At 37.3% G+C, this 20,915-nt stretch overlaps 1 protein-coding gene across 1 annotated transcript; it reads left to right on the top strand.

Annotated features, from left to right (window-relative positions):
- The first annotated feature begins 1,577 nt into the window (after nucleotides 1–1,577).
- LBR (lamin B receptor) lies at nucleotides 1,578–14,790 on the top strand. The gene is made up of 13 exons (XM_080342081.1): nucleotides 1,578–1,758; nucleotides 3,247–3,435; nucleotides 5,091–5,174; nucleotides 5,837–6,014; nucleotides 6,600–6,796; nucleotides 7,571–7,625; nucleotides 8,985–9,179; nucleotides 10,488–10,591; nucleotides 10,992–11,117; nucleotides 11,213–11,381; nucleotides 12,602–12,682; nucleotides 12,778–12,900; nucleotides 14,263–14,790. Exons 1-13 carry the CDS (start codon nucleotides 1,594–1,596, stop codon nucleotides 14,421–14,423), a joined length of 1,827 nt encoding a protein of 608 aa, XP_080198207.1. The 5' UTR covers nucleotides 1,578–1,593; the 3' UTR covers nucleotides 14,424–14,790.
- Nucleotides 14,791–20,915: the final 6,125 nt, after the last annotated feature.

Raw genomic sequence — 20,915 nt, 5'->3', positions numbered from 1 at the left:
GGACAAGAAACACTAGGTAGAAGACAGATGAGCTGAAAGAGCATGTGCCTACAAGGATAGACTAGAACTTTTGACAGTTTTTCTAACTGGCAAGTATCAGTGAAACCAAATGATAAAACTTAACTCTTTTTGCTCCATCAAATATTATAGAGCAAAGGAGATTGCTAGATGTTTCTGTTCCAAAGCAATTAGGAATATTAGCAGTGACATCCACATGAAGGAATTTTTTTGAGTGTTTTGTTTCTTCTTTGACTTGGAGAGCTATACAGGTGTAAAATTTAACAATAGCAAGCAACTTCAGAGTGAGTTGATTGAAAAACCTCATGTAGCCTCATCCCCCAATGTGTTATGAAGGCCTGTGATTGCATGTTAACAGTATTTTCTGCCAAAGAATCTAACTTTCCCTACAGGTTAGTTAATGTGTAATGAATGAGTATCTAGTTAAATATTTGTTTTCACTTCATTTTGTGTGGTTTCACATCTTATTTATAGCAAACAGGTTAAAATGTTTTGAGACAAAAGCATTTTGTGATTGGTTTGCTCCCCCACCCCTTCCCTAGTTCCTATGCTCGTCATAGTGATAGTAGATAAGTTAGTATGCACTTTACCTTATACTTTAAAGATACCCTCACTTTATATGGTGAGGCCTGAGTCACAGAAGTTCAGGTTAAAAGTATCTTCTGCCATGGATATGTATTTTCAGAAGATCATGACACAATGCAAGGAACTTTTCAAGGAGTTATATGGGACTTTGCATTTAAAACCATAACTTCCCTAAGTTACAGTTGTGGTTTTCTTAGCACCCTGGTATGGTGGACCAAGGGTGGTGGTAGCCACTTAAACCATGTTTTGTTAATATCAGGTAAAAACCTTATGATGTAGTCAGGGGGATAGAATTCAGTTTTTCAGGATATTATGTGATTGCTCTGATGCTGTACTTTGTTTTCCTACAGGCCTTGCAAAAGGCATTGCATGCCTTGTGCTAAATAGCTGGAAAAGAGAAAATCTGCAGCCCAGACAGGAGCCTAAATTCAGACGTTTCCTGACTTTTGAGTGTTTGACATAAGAAATTGGAGAAAGTATGAAATGTGTCTGTGTGCATTGAGCAGATTTGGGACATTTTATTTTAACATTTAGAAATCATCACTGTTGTAATTTTTGTAGAACCATGAGAAGAGAGGGTTAGAGTACACTCAGATACCATCTAGATAAGATAAACTGTATTATGTAATTTTGGTCAAATATATACTTTGCCTGGTTTTGATTCTCTGACAAAGGGGATTGTATATCACAGTTGAATACTGGTCTAGATATACTATTAATACATTTGAATGCTTTTTCATAACATCTAACTTCAATCTTTGCTCTATTTGAAGACTGTTTCTTCTATCTACTATTAATTTGGAAGACAGATCATGGCTTTTTTTCTTATCAGGCAGTATTTTGCCTATTTAAGGTAAAGAGTTGTTTACTGTTCCCTGTTCCATCCTGGATGATATGGAAATAGAGTAGGGAAAACTCAAGCTAATGTTTGGCTGGCATATGTTTTGATTTCTTTTTTTTTGTCTTTACTATAGAGATTCCTTTTGGAAAATGCCAAGCCGGAGGTTTGCTGATGGCGAGGTGGTGATGGGCCGTTGGCCCGGCAGTGTCCTGTACTATGAAGTACAAGTGACTAATTATGATGATGTTTCTCATCTTTATACTGTTAAGTACAAAGATGGGACTGAACTTGCATTGAAAGAAAGTGATATAAGGGTAAGTACACAATTCATATAATTAACATTATTTCTAATGGAAGATTATTTTGTGATGTAGATAAAAATACAACTTATAATTGGATAGTTGCCTTGCATGTTTTCATTAACTGTGTCTTCAAGGAACTGGTGCTAAATAATAGCTTTTTTCCTATGTAGTGTCTCAAGTAGAAGTTCAGAATGCTGACCATGTGTCCAAGGAAGTGTGATTGTTTTCTTTATGCTGAAAAAAACAGTGATACATTTGGGGAAAAAGTAGTCTGATTATTCAGGAACTCTGTAGCGTGATTGTTCATGAAAAATTGTTTTCGGGTAGCTTATAAAGCTAGTAATCAAAGAGTTGATACTAATTTGATTTTTTTCCACTTCTGAATAAAAAAGTTTGAAAACAGATGCAAGCATGTGTTTAAGGATCACTGTAAATATAGTGTGTACCCTTTAAGCACATACTTAAAGCATCTGTGCTTAGCTTGTACCATTTTAGGTCCCCAAAGGTTTCAAAGGTATTTTGTTCTATTTGTGACAATTAGGGACTTTTTAAAAAGGGTTATACCTCTTTATGTATCTTTATTATTTTGTTTTTGTTACTAATAAAGGCCTTTAAAACTCTGCATACAGGTTTCAGTTCAGTTTAAAACGTAATAATGCATGAGACAAAAAGCTACTTGAATGTTTGATATTGTTGATTTTTAAGGCCTATTCTGAAACTTGCATGATTTCAAAGCTAACATGTCTATGTGAACTGTAGTTTCTCTCTTTAGTAACAGTGTACATGCCCTGTAATTGACATTGTCATTTGGGAAATAATGTTTAAGCTAGACAAACATTTTCACTGCTTTAAGACTTTCTGACTTTTGTGCTTGCATGTTAGCAAACTCAAGCTGAGAAAATACTTTCCTTTGTCATAAAGCATTTGTGCCTTGTAAAAGTATGGTGAGAATTTTACATGGGAAAATGAGGTTTGTAGACTTCGCAGAAAAATAAAACTGAGTACTTTTGGGGAAAACTGTTTATGAAATCAGTTATCTCATGTAATTTAATGATTTAGATGGCTTGGATGTTGATCTGAGCTATGTTGCTTTAAAGAGATCATTGCTAGGCCAAATGTATTAATAAAGCTAAGTAGTTGAAATGATACCCGTTTCTTAGGGCTTAAGAGGCGGCTATCATTTCGTTGACTTAGGCAAAGGCTTAAGAGCTTGCTGCTCACATTGATAGCCCACATCCGTGTCCTAATGTGTCCTGATTGCTGTAGCTCCGAGAGGAATTGTCAGCAGTCAGACTTGGGACAGGATAATTTGGATATTACCAGCAAAATGAGTATGCTGTAGCTGCTCTTTCTTCCCTACCTTTGGACAGCATCAATAAAGGAAATAAGATAATTCTTTAGAACTATATGCCAGAGTCCTCATAGCAAAAAAAGCAAGTTTCTAAAATTGGTCTTTGGAATGTCTAAAATAACATTTTGCTTTCTTCCTCTTTCTTTTAGTCACAGTCATCATTCAAGCACAGGAAGAGCCAGTCCTCTTCAAGTTCTCCCTCCAGAAGAAGTTCTAGCAGATCTCGATCTAGATCTCCTGGTCGGCCAGGAAAAGGCAGACGTCGTTCTTCTTCACAAAGCAGAGAACACAGAGATGACAAAAAGAAAGTCATTCAGGAAACCAGCTTAGATCTACTGGTATTAGTTTTGGTTGTTTGTTCTTTGTGTGTGGGTTTGTTGAATTTTTTTAAAACAAATTTTTGCTGTTTGCTAAAGATTTGTTTCATGTGTACTGGGTTTGTTATTGCGAAATCTGTAGTTCATGTTCCCCAAACAACATAATTAGCTGCAAAAGTGTATCTCAGAACTGCCTTTTTTTACTTTGAAAATACACTTTATAGCTTGCAGAGCTGCGAGGAAATTCTTGAAATGTAAACCTATGTTGTTAAATTCTGTATGAATTTGGTGGTACTGTGAAGCTCTCAGAATTCAATCAAACACAGGTTCTTTAATACTTTAATATTGAAATCATTGTTAGCCATATGTTCCTACTTGTGAAATGGGGCCAAGGAAGTTAGCCTACTTATAAGATGTATTGATCAATACATAGCATATAGATATTAGAATCTGAAATAAAATGAATTTTGTTTTCATACACAGTTCATTAAAATAGAAATGGAAAACATTAAGCTTCTATGGGAGAATCGGTGCAGAATTCAAGTGTGGGATATATATATATGGCCTTGCTGCTTGATAATATTGCATAAGTGTCTTCATTATAAAAATTACTCTGTAAGGATTTGTAAGTTTATCAAATATCTGGGTTTTAGCTGAAATTTATGATGTTTATTCTTCGCCTTCTTGCGAAAGTTCTCTGGAGTACTATAAGTGGTTGTGGTGTTCTGGAAGTGAAGCACAGTAGAGGTGATGCTTCTTTGTTAAGAGACAAACAGCGTTTCTTCTGCCTCTTGTACTCTTGAGGTAGTTTCAAGTGATACTTGTCTGAGATGCAGTCCCTGGAATTAGAAATACCTTCTGTTGATCTATTGAAAATAAGTAGGTTTTAGTTAGGTTTCAACTAAACTAAACAGGACCAATCTAAACCAAACAGATGGGTTTAGTTTAGTAAATTGCTACTACTAAAAGCATTATTTGGCACTGAAATTGTGGTGATTTTTGTTCCACAGTGAACTGCTTTGAGATATGTGACCCTGTGCATAGCCTGTACACCAAATGCTAATTTTAACTAGTTTGTAGCCAGTGGCTCTACTTCACTTTAGACAAAAAAGTTTAAATATCTTTATTGATGTATGACTGGAAGGACATGGTCCTTTTCAGCAAAGCTTAAGTTGAAATAAAAGAGATGAGCTGTGTATTCCCAGAGTTCTGCAACCTAGACTCATTAAAATAATTTTTGTAAGACAATTTATTTCTTAGAAAGATATTCCGTGGAAAACCAAACTTTCAGTCCTGTAGAACGATGTCATATATGGGACACTGAAATTTGCTATGCTTTCCTAATAGAACTACTAAGTAGACATGTATTTTGTACTTAACACTTTCTAATGATGAGTTAAAAATAATTGGTAGCTGTATTCTCACTTGATTCACTGTTAATTAAAAAGAATTAGTAACCTTTTCCTTTTCTTAAATGAGTTTTCTTCCCCTGTTTGTGAGCTGGAACTGTCCATACTTTGGTTATTGAATTCACTTGTTTTCCTGTGGAGAAAACCAGAACAGTTGCAGTTGAAAAAAACCCACTAGATAGTTAGTGTTCATTATTTATTATATACTTACACTTAATGCAGCTGTTGCTTTCAGAAAGCTGAAACTATTTTTTTTATTTTAATCAGAAACCGAGTGAGAATAACACCAGAAGGTACAATGGTGAACCTGACAGTACGGAAAGAAATGACACATCCCGTGTAATCTCAGAGGTATGAACATTTAGCTTTCTCATTAGTCCCTAGAAAACAGCAATACAATAATTGAGGAGAAATAGAATGCAAGATAGAACTCAGAGGTAAAATAGGTTACATTTCAGCTAACTAAGTTCAGGACAGAGGGAAATGAAGTTGTCAGAAGGGAAGAGTATTAGAGCTGCATAGCATTCATTTTTCTTGTTTGTTTATTTATTTGTTTGTTTGTTTTCCATGAAGCCCTCACTGGTTAGTTGTGTTCATTCCCATGCTTTTACAGAGTGAATGTTTGTCCATAGAAAGTGTGTGGTGTGGTTTTTGGTGTTGTTGGTTTTGTGTTTGTTTGTTTGTTTGTTTTAATTTCTTTATTTTGTTCAGCCAAATCAGTCCCAATCGTCAGTTAATGCACAAAGTTATGGCAGAAAGGAAGGGAGGAGGGTGCAAATGGATGACTTGTACTGAAACTACTGCTGTTATGTATCCATGTCCTAAGTGATTACAATGAAACTGGGTTTAGCAGTCTCTTCATATGGATGTGTAAACTTAAGTACTATATAGGAGTAGAATACATCGTGTATTGGTGTTTTATAGTGAATAATGTCCTCCTAAAGAAAAAACTGACTAAAATACAGTAAAATCACTGGGAATTTTTTTGGTAAATCCTTTTTATTCATTAACAGCAAAAGTTGAAACCAGACCTGCAAATAGAGCGTGTGATTGAACAGTACAGTTTGCGTCCAAGAAAAGAAGAAAAGAAAAAAGAAGAGGTATATTCAGAGAAAAAGGTTTTTGAGACAATAAAAACAATTGAGAAAGCATCATCAAAAACAAAGGACCTGGAGTTTGGTGGAAGAATTGGTATGTGTGCAGATTGTTGTAATAGTTGAAAATTAGTACTTTTATGTTTTGTATTTATTGACCATACTGTCATGTCAGGAACTGTTTTTCAGTTTTTGGACCCTGGTTGCAGAATCCAGAGTGATATGACAGTGCTTCCTGTAGTCTGTACTGGTGTTGGCAGTCAAAGAACTGTTACTACACTTGGTTCTCTTGTGAAATGTAGTGAAGGTCTTGAGGCTTCCCTTGCACTGTATGATTTAAATATTTCAAAACAAAATTTAAGAATTATCTAACAAAGTTTTTACATTTTCAAACGTATGTGCTTCAAACTCTACAGTACTCCTTATACACTTTTTGAACAGTTTTAAAGACACGCAATGGGTGTTACCTTTTCGTTTGGTTATATCACCTCCCTTATGGGAATGAGAAGAATGTCTCTGTATCCCGTTATGCAACTGAGGGATTTCTGCTCTCTTGCTTCAGGAATAGATAATGACAACCTCTCTTCTGTTACTGAAGTTAATATTAAACTTTATTAGTGGGATTGAAACGATTTTTATTTTCTATGTTTATCTTCTAATATGGCCTGATGTCTGTTTACAGGCACATTCACACTGATATTTTTCCTGCCTGCTGCTGTATTCTACTTGCTGTTGATGTGCAAACAAGATGACCCTAGTCTGATGAACTTCCCTCCTCCTCTCCCACCACTTGAAAGTCTCTGGGAGGCCAGGGTGTTTGGTGTTTTTCTTCTATGGTTTTTCTTGCAAGCTCTGTTTTACTTACTGCCAGTTGGAAAGGTAAGTTGTTCAGTAGCAATTGAGCCCTTATGGATAATTAATATGTGCATTAGACTGGAATGTGGGGTATGTTCCTAATGCAGTGAATTTGAAAGTGAATTAGTTTTCCATAGTAAGCTGGAATATAGCTGCTGCAGATTCTGTAAACTTAAAATAGCACAGTTTGTTAAGAATTTGGTGGCTGTCATTTCACAGTCTTACAGTAGAAAAGGCAGAAGACGTTATACAGGAGTTCAAATCAAAGCTTGAATAAAATTTGCTTGATAGAATTCTAGAAGAATTTCAGGTATCTGACTTTGTAAATCTACAAACTACTTGATACTATTGATATCCAGTGTTTTGGAATTTAATCTTTAATTATGGGAAGCTATAAACCATTATTGCCACATGTGTATCAGGCAAATGCTCAGTTTTCCTCTTTTTATGACCTGAAGGATACTAGCAGATTCTCAAAGAACAATAGAATAAATAGATCATTCAGTCATGTTGTTCTCTTGCTGTATGTGTTTACAATGATTGGAGCTGTTCTGTTTTCTTGAGTCTGGTTAGGAAGGTTTTTTGTTGTTTTTTTTTTTTAACAGTTTTTATTTGAAATTGTTACTCTTTTGATATCCAGAGTATACTTTCAAAAACAATGCATATCTTCAGATTTGAATGTGTCCAGCTGGTTAGTTTGATTGAACGTCTTTGTGGCAGAGCTGTGCTTGAGTTCCCTCCCCTGCCAGTGCCCCCAGAAAGTACTTTGTTGAAACACTAGTATTTTATTCTTCCTAGGTTGTAGAAGGCCTGCCTCTTTCAAATGGAAGGAAACTGCATTACCGGATAAATGGTAAGCAAGTTGTAGTCGCTTATTCTGAAAATTGATGCTACCATCTGATTTGCAGTGCTCAGTACCACAAGACATGAATGATGAACTATGCACTCTCTGGTCAAACTAGGTTTCTGGTTTAAATCTTTCATAAAAGAGGACGAGCCCATTTTTGGGAGAAGAATGTTAATGCTCAGGAACTAACTGCCCAAGAGCACTAAACAGAGCACCTGGTGTGCATCCAGTTGTGACTGGTGACTTCTGTCATATTCCTTGTGTTGTTGCTAAATGGGCAGTTGCCTATCAGCAGTGTTAGTAATGGTCATGTAATATTGACTTTTGCACTGAAAGAGATGTTCAGGAATGATCTGAAAAGATCTTAACCTGTGTGTCTAGATAGTCTTGAATGTCTCTGATTTACAGACTAATAAGTGTGTTTTAATTGATTTAAGATGTTCTTAATCTTGCCTGGCAAAGAACATTTCTGAGTCTTTGTTTAGACCTGATTTCACTTCCTATGAATAAGGCAAGTTTCTTGTCTAGGTTTAGGTTGTGGTTTAACAAATTTCAGCAGCCCTGCTTTTTCAGGCTTAAATAGGAAAGTCTATTTTGCCTTGCAGGTGTTGCAGACTACCTATTTGTTTAATTAGTCAGTTTAAGGACACTGTCTGGTGGCAGTGGAATCCAAATGTTACATTAAAAACTTGAGCGGGGTTTTGTCGTAGTCTGGTAAGATGCACCATGTTAAAGTCGGAATAGGGCTGTAAATCATAGAAGTAGATTGAAATACGTCCTGTGGACGTGAGTCATGCTGAGGCCACCTCATAACCTTTTGGTTTTGGACTTCTGGCTTTAGCAGACATAGTCCTGCAATATTTTTCTGTATTCTGATAAAGGGAAGAAATAAGCTACATGATTTGGATAGTTTAAAAAGGAAAGAATAAAAATAAAATAAAAAATTGAGCAGAAAAAAAGGAGGGGCAGGAAGAAGCCATCTTCTTGCTGCCAGGACAAGAGGCAATGGGCACAAATTGAAATACAGGAGGTTCCACCTGACCATCAGTAAACACATTGGTGGTTTTTTTTACTGTGAGGGTAACTGAGCTCTGGCGTGGGTGTCACAGAGAAACTGTTAAGTCTCTATCATTGGAAATAGTCAGAAGCACAGGAAATTTCAAGGTATTGATAGAACATTTTAGGTATATTGCCGTGGCCCAGAAGTTTGCAGCTCAGGAGCACAGAATATGTTAGACATTATTGCAATATAGACAAATCTCAGAAGAAGTGAGAACGCAGAAAAGCTGGACTGGGTAGGTTCTGCTAGAATGAATTTTTTTTTTTTTTATTTTGACTAATGTGTTTTTCTTCTACATCCTTTAGGGTTTTATGCCTTTCTTTTGACTGCTGCAGTTATTGGAACTTTATTATACTTTCAATTTGAGCTTCATTATTTGTATGATCACTTCATGCAGTTTGCAGTGTCAGCTGCAGCTTTTTCTATGGTGTTGAGCATTTATCTGTATATTCGGTCCCTGAAAGCACCCCAGGAAGAACTAGCACCTGGTGGAAATTCTGGTGAGTTATAAATATTTTCAATAATCTCTTTCCAATTGTTTGCTACAGTTTCATTTTTATTAATAAGAGGCTCGATTTCGGGCTGCTTATTATAACAGCGTATTTTACTTTCTATCAATGTAGAATTCGTGTTGCAAGTTAAATGGCAGGTTTTTTGTTCATGCTCAGATATGGTAAAATGCTTAAAATTTTAGTGGGATTGTCTTGAATAGCTTAAACAAAAATTTCTTCATTGGTCTGGTCCCATAGCGATGAGAGGGCCAGTTCCTTCCTTTCAGCATTTTTCTAAGAGGCTTGTGTAGTTTGCTTTGTAGTGTCCCTGCTGGTGGGCCTTGTCCTGAAACAGCTGTGCATGGAAAGGAAAACTGAAAAATCTAGATATTTTTGCAATGGGAAGTTAGATACAGAACTTGAAATTACTGTTTATTTGTTAACTTCTACTGTGCACTTGTAAATCTCATTGGCTAAATTGAGTTTTCAGAAGAAATTTCAATGCAGTCATTAGACTACCTACCTAGAAAGTATCAACTATATGCATATGTTTTTGTAGAATAAATGATAGATTGAAAAGTTGATTAGCATTAAACATTAAACAAACTGCTTTTAAAATAATCATATGGCGACTAAGAAAGGGAGTTAATGGACAGAACATTTAGTGTATTAAAATTAAGTATTCTAATATCCTCAGTTCCTTTGTCAGTGCAGTATGTATGTGAAGGGAAATAATAAATGATCAGAAATAGCTTTTTCTTTGAAAAGTGTAGTTCTAGTCTCTGTAAGTGGTATGGTGACATTCTGTAGCTGTTATGCAAAGCGCTTGTTATTTGCTGACTCAGTGCAGGATATTTTGAAGTCAAGGTACTGTGTTTTCCTTCTTGTCCATCTCTTTTGGTGGGCAGGTAATTGTCACAGCTAAAGAAATTCTTGTTCCCAGAGATGAGCAATGAAGTAGGAGGAAAAGTAGTATTAATTAATACCATAAGATCATGTTCATGGAAACTGTGATTTGGGTTTCAGGATAAGGTTGAAAATGAAACAAGTATCAAGGAGAAATAAGGCTGCAGTAACTTCTAAAGTGTTTAGTCCTCCTAATAAATACAGTATTTGGGCCTCTTAAAATATAAACCATATGGGGTTTTCTTTGTTTTTTGCCTATATTCCCACATTTTTCTTGCCAATCTAAAGGCTCTTAAAAAATTATTTATAATGAGACAATTTTAGTAGAAAGCAGGAACTTCTTTGTGAGGAGGAGTGTAGTGGCAGATAAAAGGAAGAGTATTGCTAACAAAGGCTGTGTCTTATCTGCAGGGTATTTTATTTATGATTTTTTTACTGGACATGAATTAAACCCACGTATTGGCAGTTTTGACCTCAAATACTTCTGTGAGTTGCGTCCAGGATTAATGGGCTGGGTGAGTCAGTAATCTTAGTTGCTTTATTTGCTTAAATATTGCACAAATGGATTCTTTTTATATATACACGTATAATTGGTATTAAGTATACAATATGTATTTATAAAACAGTTTCCTGTTACCAGATTTTTAGTGACTGTTTTTATTCACTTTAGGAAAATTTCTACATTGTCTCCTTTGCTTTACAGGAAATGAAAATCTTTCTTTAAGTATTCATATATTCAGGTTATATAGCTTCAGAAGTGTAGCTAGTTGCAAACTGTGGCTTGTGAGACAGGTGGGTTTTTTTTAACTGAAACATTGGTCAAAAACGTCTGTATTAAAAAATATTCTATAGTGTAATAGAAAAGACCGCTTACTTTTATAAGGAAAATTTGTAATAAAGTATTTTCTAAACTAGGTTGTTATAAACTTGGCGATGCTCTTGGCTGAGATGAAGATACACAATCAAAGTACGCCGTCTCTGTCCATGATACTCGTCAACAGCTTTCAGCTTCTGTACGTGGTGGATGCTCTTTGGAATGAGGTAAATGGCAATTGCATTAAACTGTAGGATTTCTAATTACAGTGGTAAATGAATGAGGCTTTGTGAATTCTAAATTCTTTTCTCCTTGTTTCTAGGAAGCTGTTTTGACTACAATGGATATTACCCATGATGGCTTTGGATTCATGCTAGCATTCGGTGATTTGGTGTGGGTTCCGTTTGTCTACAGTCTGCAGGCCTTCTATTTAGTTGGTCATCCTACTGCAATTTCTTGGCCTGTTGCTGCTGCAATTACTATTCTGAACTGTAAGTTATAAAAAAATGTTATTGTTACTGGTATTAACAATGTAGTACTGATTTTGTTTCTTTGAGTTGTGAGGTGAAGCTTCAGGTAAGATGCAGTGATCAAATTATCTGTATTATCAGAGCTAGTGGAAGCATGTGTCTGGCTACTGTTTAATACAAAATATAATTCTCATTTTATTGTATGAAGGATAAATGAGAGTCTGGACCCGTAGTTGTTCTGCTGAGAGGCATCTTTTGCTGGATGCTGTCTGGAGTTGCAGAAGCAACTTAAAACATTTTGCATGAAGTGCAGCAGACGTCTTTTAAAGTGTGATTGTGAGTGACTCATAAAAAACAAGTCAGTAGCTTGTTAGCCATACTTTACTGAAACTAGGGGAAAAAAAGAGACTTTGTTTAACAATTTGCATTTCCACCCATGATGCCCATAGTTACAGACTCTTGTCAATGGAAAATATCTCCTTTGATGTGAGAAAGGATCTTGTATCCTTAGGGGACTCTAAATTTGCACCAATATGGCCTTGTAGTTTGTCCCTTTTATCTTAGTAAACCTAAAAGAAAAAGTTTTTGTAGACATGACGAACATATGAAGGTATACAACTTAGTATGTGCAATCCTGAGAAAAACAACATCTTTTTTTCATTTTCAGGATTCTTTTTTCTTGATTTCTTTTTAAAAATCATTATTGGAATTATGTCATGATCATGTTTTTTTCAATACAGCCTCAGAAAAAAGCAAATTTAAGCTGCCTTGTGAAAATGATGGGGGAAATGGATTTCAAAACCAGATAATACTTCATTGTTTGGTACTTTTAATATTGTGAACTTTTAAGTAGCTGGTCAGTTTATGAAGTAGGCATGGTACCAAAATACTGGGCTGCTAACAGAGCTGTAGTCTTATAAACTGCAGCACATCACTTCATATTCATTTCAAATTCAATGTTACGTTAATAAACTAAGTCAGATAAAAATGTAAAAGTAGGTGTGAAAATAAAGCTTCTCCAAAATCTTAAAAGTTACTCAGTTAAGTGTAAGATCATATGGAACGCAGATTTCCAATAGCATTGCTATTTTGTTAGAGCTCTGAGAACTGAAGGGTATCAGTTATTGTCTCGTAGGAAAATACTTTGTAGTAAGACTGGCAGAGAGCATGAGAGTGCTTTTGTTGGTGGAAACAAAAGTGGAAAAAACTGAAAGTGCAAACTAAATAATATTTATTTTCAGGTATTGGGTATTACATATTCCGTAGTGCAAATTCTCAGAAAAATAATTTCCGAAGGAATCCAGGAGATCCCAAATTGGCCTGTAAGTGCATTTTTTCTTGTTTAATTGCTATACAGTGTCTTGTTTGTTAAATACACATTTCAATTGTTGTATTGACTACAATACTTTTTTCACAGACCTCAAATTTATACCCACTGCAACTGGAAAAGGGCTTCTTGTCACCGGTTGGTGGGGTTTTGTTCGTCACCCTAATTATCTTGGCGACATCATCATGGCTCTAGCATGGTCCCTACCCTGTGGTAAGTTCCTGAAACTGAAGTGGATTTTATCAAAAATGCTTGTCTATTTTGGCATCTGCCTGGGTTTGAAATACAAAGTGATAATTATCTAAGACAATAAAATCTGTAATTAATTGAATGGCAGATTTCTGTGTTACAAGCTTAATGTGGCACCTGTTTTCTATTGTATCTTATCCTTTATATCTTAGTATGAATTTGACATATCATAGATTTGACTCTTCTTTCTAACACTTCATCATCCAGTAACAACGGGGCTTGCTTGCTAAGAAGTTGTTTCTTACCTTTTTGTTTTAGGTTAGTGGCTGTGCTATAGTGTTTTCAAATGAAGTTCTCAAAAAGTGGGAATTTGTTTGGAGACAAGGCCTACCACATATAGGGATGTACATTAAGCAAAATAATTTTTTTTTAAGTCATAAAACAGTGGAATTGTTTCAAAGTTTTTTAATGAATACTTCCTAGTTTTCATTAACTTTGCACTTGGAGGAAAGTAGGGAACCAGCGTGGTTTTATAGTCATGATTATTTGCAAGAACTTAGAAAGAGCAGTGAGAGTTTTAAAAAATAGATGGGATCGTGGTAGTCCTGCCCTCTGTCATTCAAGTTTCAGAAATGGCTTTGGGCTCCTCCCTTGCCTGAAGGAGTTTCTCTTCCATAAAAGCACAGAAATCGGCAGACCAGCTGCTCTGCTGAAGCAGAGCTGAGGCACAGTGTAACTTTTGCAGAGAGTGGGACATACAGAGATTTGGTAGAGTGGGACTTTGTCATCAAGTGGTTAAAGCCCGAGCCTGGGGCATCAGCTGAGAGAGGATGCTGGATTTCAGGTGTTCCTCCAGGGGTTAATTTTCTTTTGGATTTTAATTGAAAGTATACAGTACTAGATTAGCCTATGCACTTGTAGACTGTATCCTGGAAGAGGCTTCTCTCCGTGAAAATGAGAGACTGGAATCCTCTGTCAGCATCATAATGACAGAAGTGGAAGCGTTGCTGTAACTGCATGGGGGTAGAAGGGGATCAATTGTGTTGTGCTCTGAGAAAAGCAAGAGTGGCCACTTGCAGCCAAACCATAGAAAACTCTGTGGAGCAGCTCAGTGCTGCAGAGGTTTAACTGTTTCTCTGGTTTTGGTAGCTAAAGAATGTAAAATGTTTGCCAGCTTTGCATTCATTGAGCATATAGTTGGTAGATTTTGAGACAGTTACACAGTTTTTGCACTATCCTGATGAGTACACGATGCTTTAGAATACAAGTACAAGGTGTTTCAGTCCATAACAAGTATGCTACTTGTTTAGTACATGTTGTTAACACCTAACACTTCTGGATTTTTCTTTTCTGTATCCAAAGTGACTGTCTCCCTTTATTCTACAGGTTTTAATCACATTTTACCGTATTTCTACGTGATATATTTCATCTGCTTGCTTGTTCATAGAGAAGCTCGTGATGAACATCATTGTAAGCAAAAGTATGGCTTGGCATGGGAAAGGTATTGCCAGCGTGTACCATACCGCATATTTCCTTACATCTACTAGAGCACTCCAGATGCCTGACTTGCAAATTACTTCTAAAGTTAGTTTCCTTGCGAATAAAAATATACCTCTTACCATTGCACTTGATCTATCTGCTATTTAGGCTTTTTTAAAAAAAAGTGACGAAACAGTGGAGTGCATCAACAGGTATTTACAAGTAATCTTAAGTATGTGAATTATGTGAACTGACTGTCTGTTGCTTCAATTTTTAAAAAATTGTGAATTTTAAGAAGTCTTGGAGCCCTAATTTTTCAAGTGAAATTTTATCTAGAATCCTGAGTTTACATTTTTTATTGCATTTAATTAAGCACTGTGATGTAAAGTATATTATTTTCTTAATACAATAAATGCAGAAGTTCTGTGCAGTTCATTTTTTGTGTTACTTGTACCATCTAACTTCAGATGTCTGACTCATTTGCCCAGATTGAAGGAGCAGCAGGGTCTTTTTGGTCAGTGGAGCTGGAAGCAGAGCATTTGACCCTCATGAGGGCCTAGAGTGGGCACAGCTCATCTAGGTGGTTGTCCCTCTCCTGGCTTCTCATTCATGGGATATGGGGTTTTTTTTGGTCATGGAGACTCGGGTGGCCACTCTCACCCTGCAGGTGCAGGAGGGATAAAGGGATGGGATCGGGAGGACAAGTGAAGGGGAACGACTGTCCCCTCCCATCCCATCCCCACATGCTTGAGGCAGTTTAAGCCCAGACCAAGGGGGACTCCAAGCTGCTGCCTGGCAGTGCCCCTGACCCTAGAGAGAAGCCACACTTCTGGCTCAGGCTCCTGAAGGTAGATGATACAAACACTTGTTTCAGCTGTGGGCAGAGCTGTGGTAGTGAACTGTAGTCCTGCATCGAGCATTGAACGTGAGGTAGCAAAAGGTGTAGCGTATGCGTATTTGGCAGAAAATAATAAAACGTCCACAGTTGGCTTATTCTGATCTTTGTAAATTATGACTTGATGTACCATAGCATTTACCAAGTGTGTATAATAAAGCTTCCACGTTTTTGCTGTACAGTGTTTGAATTTGAAAGTCATAGAATTGGAGAATGGTTTGGGTTGGAAGGGACCTTAAAGACCATCTAGTTCCAACCCCCCTGCCATGGGCAGGGACACCTTCTGCCTCAAAGCCCCATGCAACCTGGCCTCGAACACTTCCAGGGATGGGGCATCCACAGCTTCTCTGGGCAGCCTGTGCCAGTGCCTCACCACCCTCATGGGGAAGAATTGCTTCTTTATATCTAATCTAAATCTCCCCTCTTTCAGTTTAAAGCCACTGCCCCTTGTCCTGTTACTACATGCTCTTGGAAAAAGTCTCTCCAGCTTTCTTGTAGATCCCCTTTAGGTACTGGAAGGCTGCTAGAAGGTCTCCCCAGAGCCCTCTCCAGGCTGAACAACCCCAGCCTCTCAGCCCGTCTTCATAGGAGGGGTGCTCCAGCCTTCTGATCATCTTGGTGGCCTTCTCTGGACTCGCTCCAACAGGTCCATGTCCTTTATGCGATAGCTTTTTTTTTTTAGAAACAGGAGAAAACAGTAACTAAAAGCATTTCCAGTAATTTTTTAAAAAAATGTTAATTGAATAAAGATTTTTGTAAATTAATGTATTAATTCTTGAAACAATTGAAGTGTTCATTAAAATATTTGTATTGACAGATATGCTATGAAAATGTAGGAAATGCTCCTCAATCCAAAGTCATGGGGTTTTTTTAATTTGGCATCGCTACCTCATATGTAGGTTTTGCCTTTTGTACTGTTGCAGATAGAGAAAATAGCTATTTTTTTGCTATTGCTATTTAAAACAACATTTTTTACATGAGCCTGTGGTTAAGCTCGACCACTTTCTAATATATTTTTGTATATATTTGACTTTTTAACTAATGTATATGTTCCAGTCACTAGTTGTGTTCTTTGTCTAACTGGCTGTAAATCAGATGCCTTTGCAGTATGTACTTCATAAGTAGAATAATTTTATACTTTACTGAAAAAATCTTGCATTAATAAACTAACTTCTGTCGTCACAACTGATAGCTTTTCACATATTTCATACGTGAGGTTTATAGCACAAATTGTCCAAAAAAGCTTCTTAGTATCTTAAATAGTGCAGGTGCCTTTACACCTGGCTTGCAGGAAGGTTCCTAATAAATCAGAATGTTGCCATTATTCATCAGTTATATTCAATTCTTTAAAAATGTTGATGTAATTGAAATCTAGCATGTGATTTTTTTTTTTTTTTTAATAAAAGAACCCTCTATTTTGTACACAGGCATTTTTTGAAAGATAATTGTACATTTGTGTATATAATGTAGCTTGATTGTGATAGTTTCCTCTGAAAATCTGTATGTTGGTGTTGTAAGGAAATTGTTTTAAGACAAGTACTTCTGTTCCTCGAAGAAAACAACAGTGTCTGTAACAACGTGCAAGAGCACACACTTGTATGATGTAGCAGATTAAACTGGGATACTTTTTTCAGTGGTTGGTCCATGGATAAATGGGAAATAGGTCAATTGTTTAACTGCACCAGTTCACAGCTGGTGTTTTCAGATATGCTGAGGTGGAGGAACAGTTTTAACTCCCCAGCCTATCAACTCGGAGATGCTCCAGCTGTCCCAGTTTTGTCTGTTGCCACGCAAGTTTGTTAAAATGTAATTCAGAGCCCTTGTCTTTCAGAAACAGATCTTGACCAGTGATAACTTCAGTTTATTTACATGCTGAGTTTTCTGTGAATTTGATTTTTGAAGTAATTGTTTTTAATACAAACAAGCCTATAAACTAAAATAAAGCTTCTGCTTAAAATTAGGAAGTGCTTTTTTTTTTCTTGGCCAATTACGTGGTGGTGTCTGAAAAAAATTCACATTGATTTATTAAGATGTAAGTTTGAAGTTTCTTTTATCTCAGTGGTTGTGGGTTGAGTGTTACGTGATCATACAAGGTGCTTCTCGCAGCCTGTGTGGGGAACTTTAAGGAGAGGAGGTCTGTCCTTTTAAAAGGATATCTCTGCTTCTCCCTTTCCTTCTAATTTCTTTGCCTCGTTATGCAGAAATTTACAGATCCACCATCAGCCCGAGAGTGCATTTGTTCTTTGAATCAGCGCCATCTACATCAGCTACTTAGTTCATCTGCCTGGATTGAAGAAAATCAAAGCGCTAAGTAGTAGGTGGCATGACAGGGGAAGGAAAAGCAGGCTAGAAAACCTCAGTGGGTAGTAACTTTGGTGTTACTGGGCTAGAAAAGGTGATTACTGGAAAACATGATGGCTTCAGAGAGATGAAATAGTCATCGTTAGAAGTGTCTGAGAACTGTCAGTCACAGAGCTGGCACAGCAGGGCACCTGCTTTTGTGACTGTGTGACACTGTCTGTGCTGGCGTGGTGGGTTGGCTGCTGTCACAGCGGGAGTCAGTAAGCCTGGAGGTGAAAGGATCCTGTGCCTTCAGGGAGCCCAGCCAAGTGGCAAGGCTGGTGACATTACCTCCTTTTGTTCCTCTGCTCTGTTAGTTTTAACTGCAAAAGACAGAATTAATGCTTATTTTGTCTGTATTACACTGTATTTTTCCCCACAACTTCTAATAGAAGTCAAAAAGCAAACAACAGCTTTGTGTAATTGTGGGATGCAGCCTAAAAACCTTGTGCCATTTTCACAGAATCACAGAATCAACTGGGTTGGAAAAGACCTCAGAGATCATCAAGTCCAACCCTTGGTCCAACTCCAGTCCGTTTACTAGATCATGGCACTAAGTGCCATGTCCAATCTCAGTTGAAAAACCTCCAGGGACGGTGAGTCCACCACCTCCCTGGGCAGCCATTCCAATGCCTGACCGCTCTCTCTGTAAAGGATTTCTTTCTAATATCCAGCCTAAATTTTCCCGGGCAGAGTTTAAGCCCATGCCCCCTTGTCCTATTGCTGACTGCCTGGGAGAAGAGACCAATCCCCACCTGGCTATAACTTCCCTTCAGGTAGTTCTAGAGTGATGAGGTCACCTCTAAGCCTCCTCCGCTCCAGACTAAACAAGCCCAGCTCCCTCAGTCTCTCCCCATAGGTCTTGTGCTCAAGTCCCTTCACCAGTTTTGTTGCTCTTCGGTGGACCCGCTCCAGCACTTCAATATCTTTCCTGAACTGGAAAGATTTTGACCTAATGTGAACAAGACTCCAGTGGAAATGATACATGACTGAAGGAACAGTAGTGATAATTTTACCTACAGAAAGTTACTTGCCACAAGTAATAAAAACGTTTGCTTAAATTACATTTACAACCTCTCATTCAAACCTCATCAGAAGCACAGTCCTTACCTCTTGTGGAGTGAAAGCTGTTTCAGGGAGCGGGTGTACAACCTCTCCAGTGTGTCTGTATATAACCAAAAACTCCAACACTTTTCTGGTGGGGAAGCTCCCTAAAACTGGAAGAAAAAAAGCACTTTGACAGTGCTTTTATGTTTTTAATATTTCAGAAAAGCTAAGCATTGAGTTTTGGTTTGTTTTTTGGTGGTGGTGGGTTGGTTGGGATTTTTTGTGGGGTTTTTTTTTGTGGGGTTTTTGGTTTTTGGGGTTGTTTGTTTTTGGTTTTTTTGAGTGGGGAAACCTTTTGAAGAGAAGACTGAAGTTGCCAAACTTGAATTGGTGCTCCAGCTTTTTTATTTTTTTTCTTTTTGGTATGGTTGTTGTATTCACATCATGCCAGCATACCATCCATCTTTCTCCTCAGAAGCCTATCCAGCCAAATGTTTCAAGTGATTTTTGTTTTGTACCTTGAGGTGACCTTGTTCTTTGCCATCTGAATGGGGATAGGACGTGACAGGATCCATTTGTGATCCCAGGCAGGCAGAGTACAGCAAAACCTTTTTATTAATACATGTTTTACAGCATCACATGTCAAATTACATACCCTTAGTGGAGCAGGTTATTTACTATTTGCTTGTTACTTCACAGTGTTGGCTCCGCATGTTCACGTTATGAATAGCATGCCTTAAAGTTGGAAAATTACCTTTTTTTCAGTGTGATCATTTGCTTTTCTGCTTCTGTATGAAGGACTAAGAGAGTAATGGTTCAATGAGTCTTCATATTCTTCTGTTCCCTCCTCAGCCAAAGAAAGGAAAGCTGAACGTCCAGCAGTGGTGCCCTAAAGATCAGCTGTTAGATCATAAGCCTCTCCTGGGGACCTGGGTGAAATGTAAATGGAGTTGAGTTTCAATTGAAAATGGGGAAATTTGAGCCAGTTATATTTACCTCGTAAAATGCCTCTTGTGGAAGATGCGGATGCCGAGAGGATTTCAGTCAGTCCACACAGCAGCCGTGAGAAATGTCTTTACAGATATCCAGGGGAAATATTTAATGGAGATCCCAAAGGTGAGAAACATAAATAACTGACTGCAATTCACCAGTGGAAACACACTCTGACATTTAAACTGATATATATACATACACAGTGCCTTAGTCACTCTACACAACCAAGTATTAGTGTCACCAGCCTGTCTCAATATTCCTGAGATTTGAACAGTGCACACATGAGCTTGTCTGCTCTTCTTAGGACCAGCTTCCCAGGACCCTTGCAGTGCTTCCATTCCCACTTTTAAATGTTATCAGGAGGCCAGAAATAAAGCTTAAAATCAGATGAAGTGAATCCCTGTGAAAAATACTGTAATGCCTGGTAGATCCTTAGGAATAGAAGTGAAAATTAATGAGCAGAAAAAGGGGGGAAAAAAGGAAAAAAGTTGAACTCAAAGCTACATTAAAATTCAAAATTTGGCAATGCAGCTTTAAAAAAACATATCGTAACTATTAATAGAAAAGCCTTTCTGCTGGCAAGACAAATGATGCTTGTGCCACGTTCTTCAAATAGAATAATGATTTAAAGAACCAAAGCAGATCTATTTCATGCTCCTTTCTACCTATGTTTTTCTAGTCTTGTCAAGACTCCTTTGAAGGCAAACCAATATGGTAGACAAAAGATAGATGTTGGAATTATATGGCAATTTCTGTGTGTGTTTCTATCTGCTTATCATACCCTTCGGGAATCAGAACTTTGCCAGACTAGAAATCCACAGTTCCCACCAAAATAAATGGGAGTTTAAAGTCTTGCCAGCTACTAAGCCTGTGTTCGTGGAAATACAAATCTGAAAACAATCGAGAAGGACATTGTATCTGAGTACGTTTTGCAAAAATCCTTGTTTCTTTAGGGGCGATATCTTCATCTTACCAAGTGTTCAAATCTTCCTCACTAGAGATATGGAAAGATAATAAAAGCAACAATATATTTTGAACTTCTGTTGATTCTTGTTCCATTTGAAGACCAAGAACAGGTAACTCACCCTCCATTTCTGCAACCAGAAGTGTTGTTTCTACGTTTGATTAGACCATTATGAAAACAATCCCTGTAAATAAAATTAATTGCAGTTTACTATTAGAAATAATAGCCTGGATTAAACTCACTGTTTCGTCTGGCTTTAATACTGAATAGTATGTGTAGGTGGGATGGAAGCTGAGATTCCATGACAGTGGAAAACTGGCA

Source organism: Nesoenas mayeri (assembly GCF_963082525.1).
Source record: "Nesoenas mayeri genome assembly, chromosome: 3".
NCBI lineage: Eukaryota > Metazoa > Chordata > Aves > Columbiformes > Columbidae > Nesoenas > Nesoenas mayeri.
The sequence above is the reverse complement of the archived record's forward strand: the minus strand, read 5'-3'. Positions and strand labels throughout refer to the sequence as shown.

Excerpts from the sequence above, each read along its gene's own strand:
- LBR (XM_080342081.1), top strand. The coding sequence starts at position 1,594 with ATGCCAAGCCGGAGGTTTGCTGATGGCGAGGTGGTGATGGGCCGTTGG. Across the intron at positions 1,759-3,246 it reads TGAAAGAAAGTGATATAAGG|TCACAGTCATCATTCAAGCA; the intron begins GTAAGTACACAA and ends TCTTTCTTTTAG. Across the intron at positions 6,015-6,599 it reads GGAGTTTGGTGGAAGAATTG|GCACATTCACACTGATATTT; the intron begins GTATGTGTGCAG and ends GTCTGTTTACAG.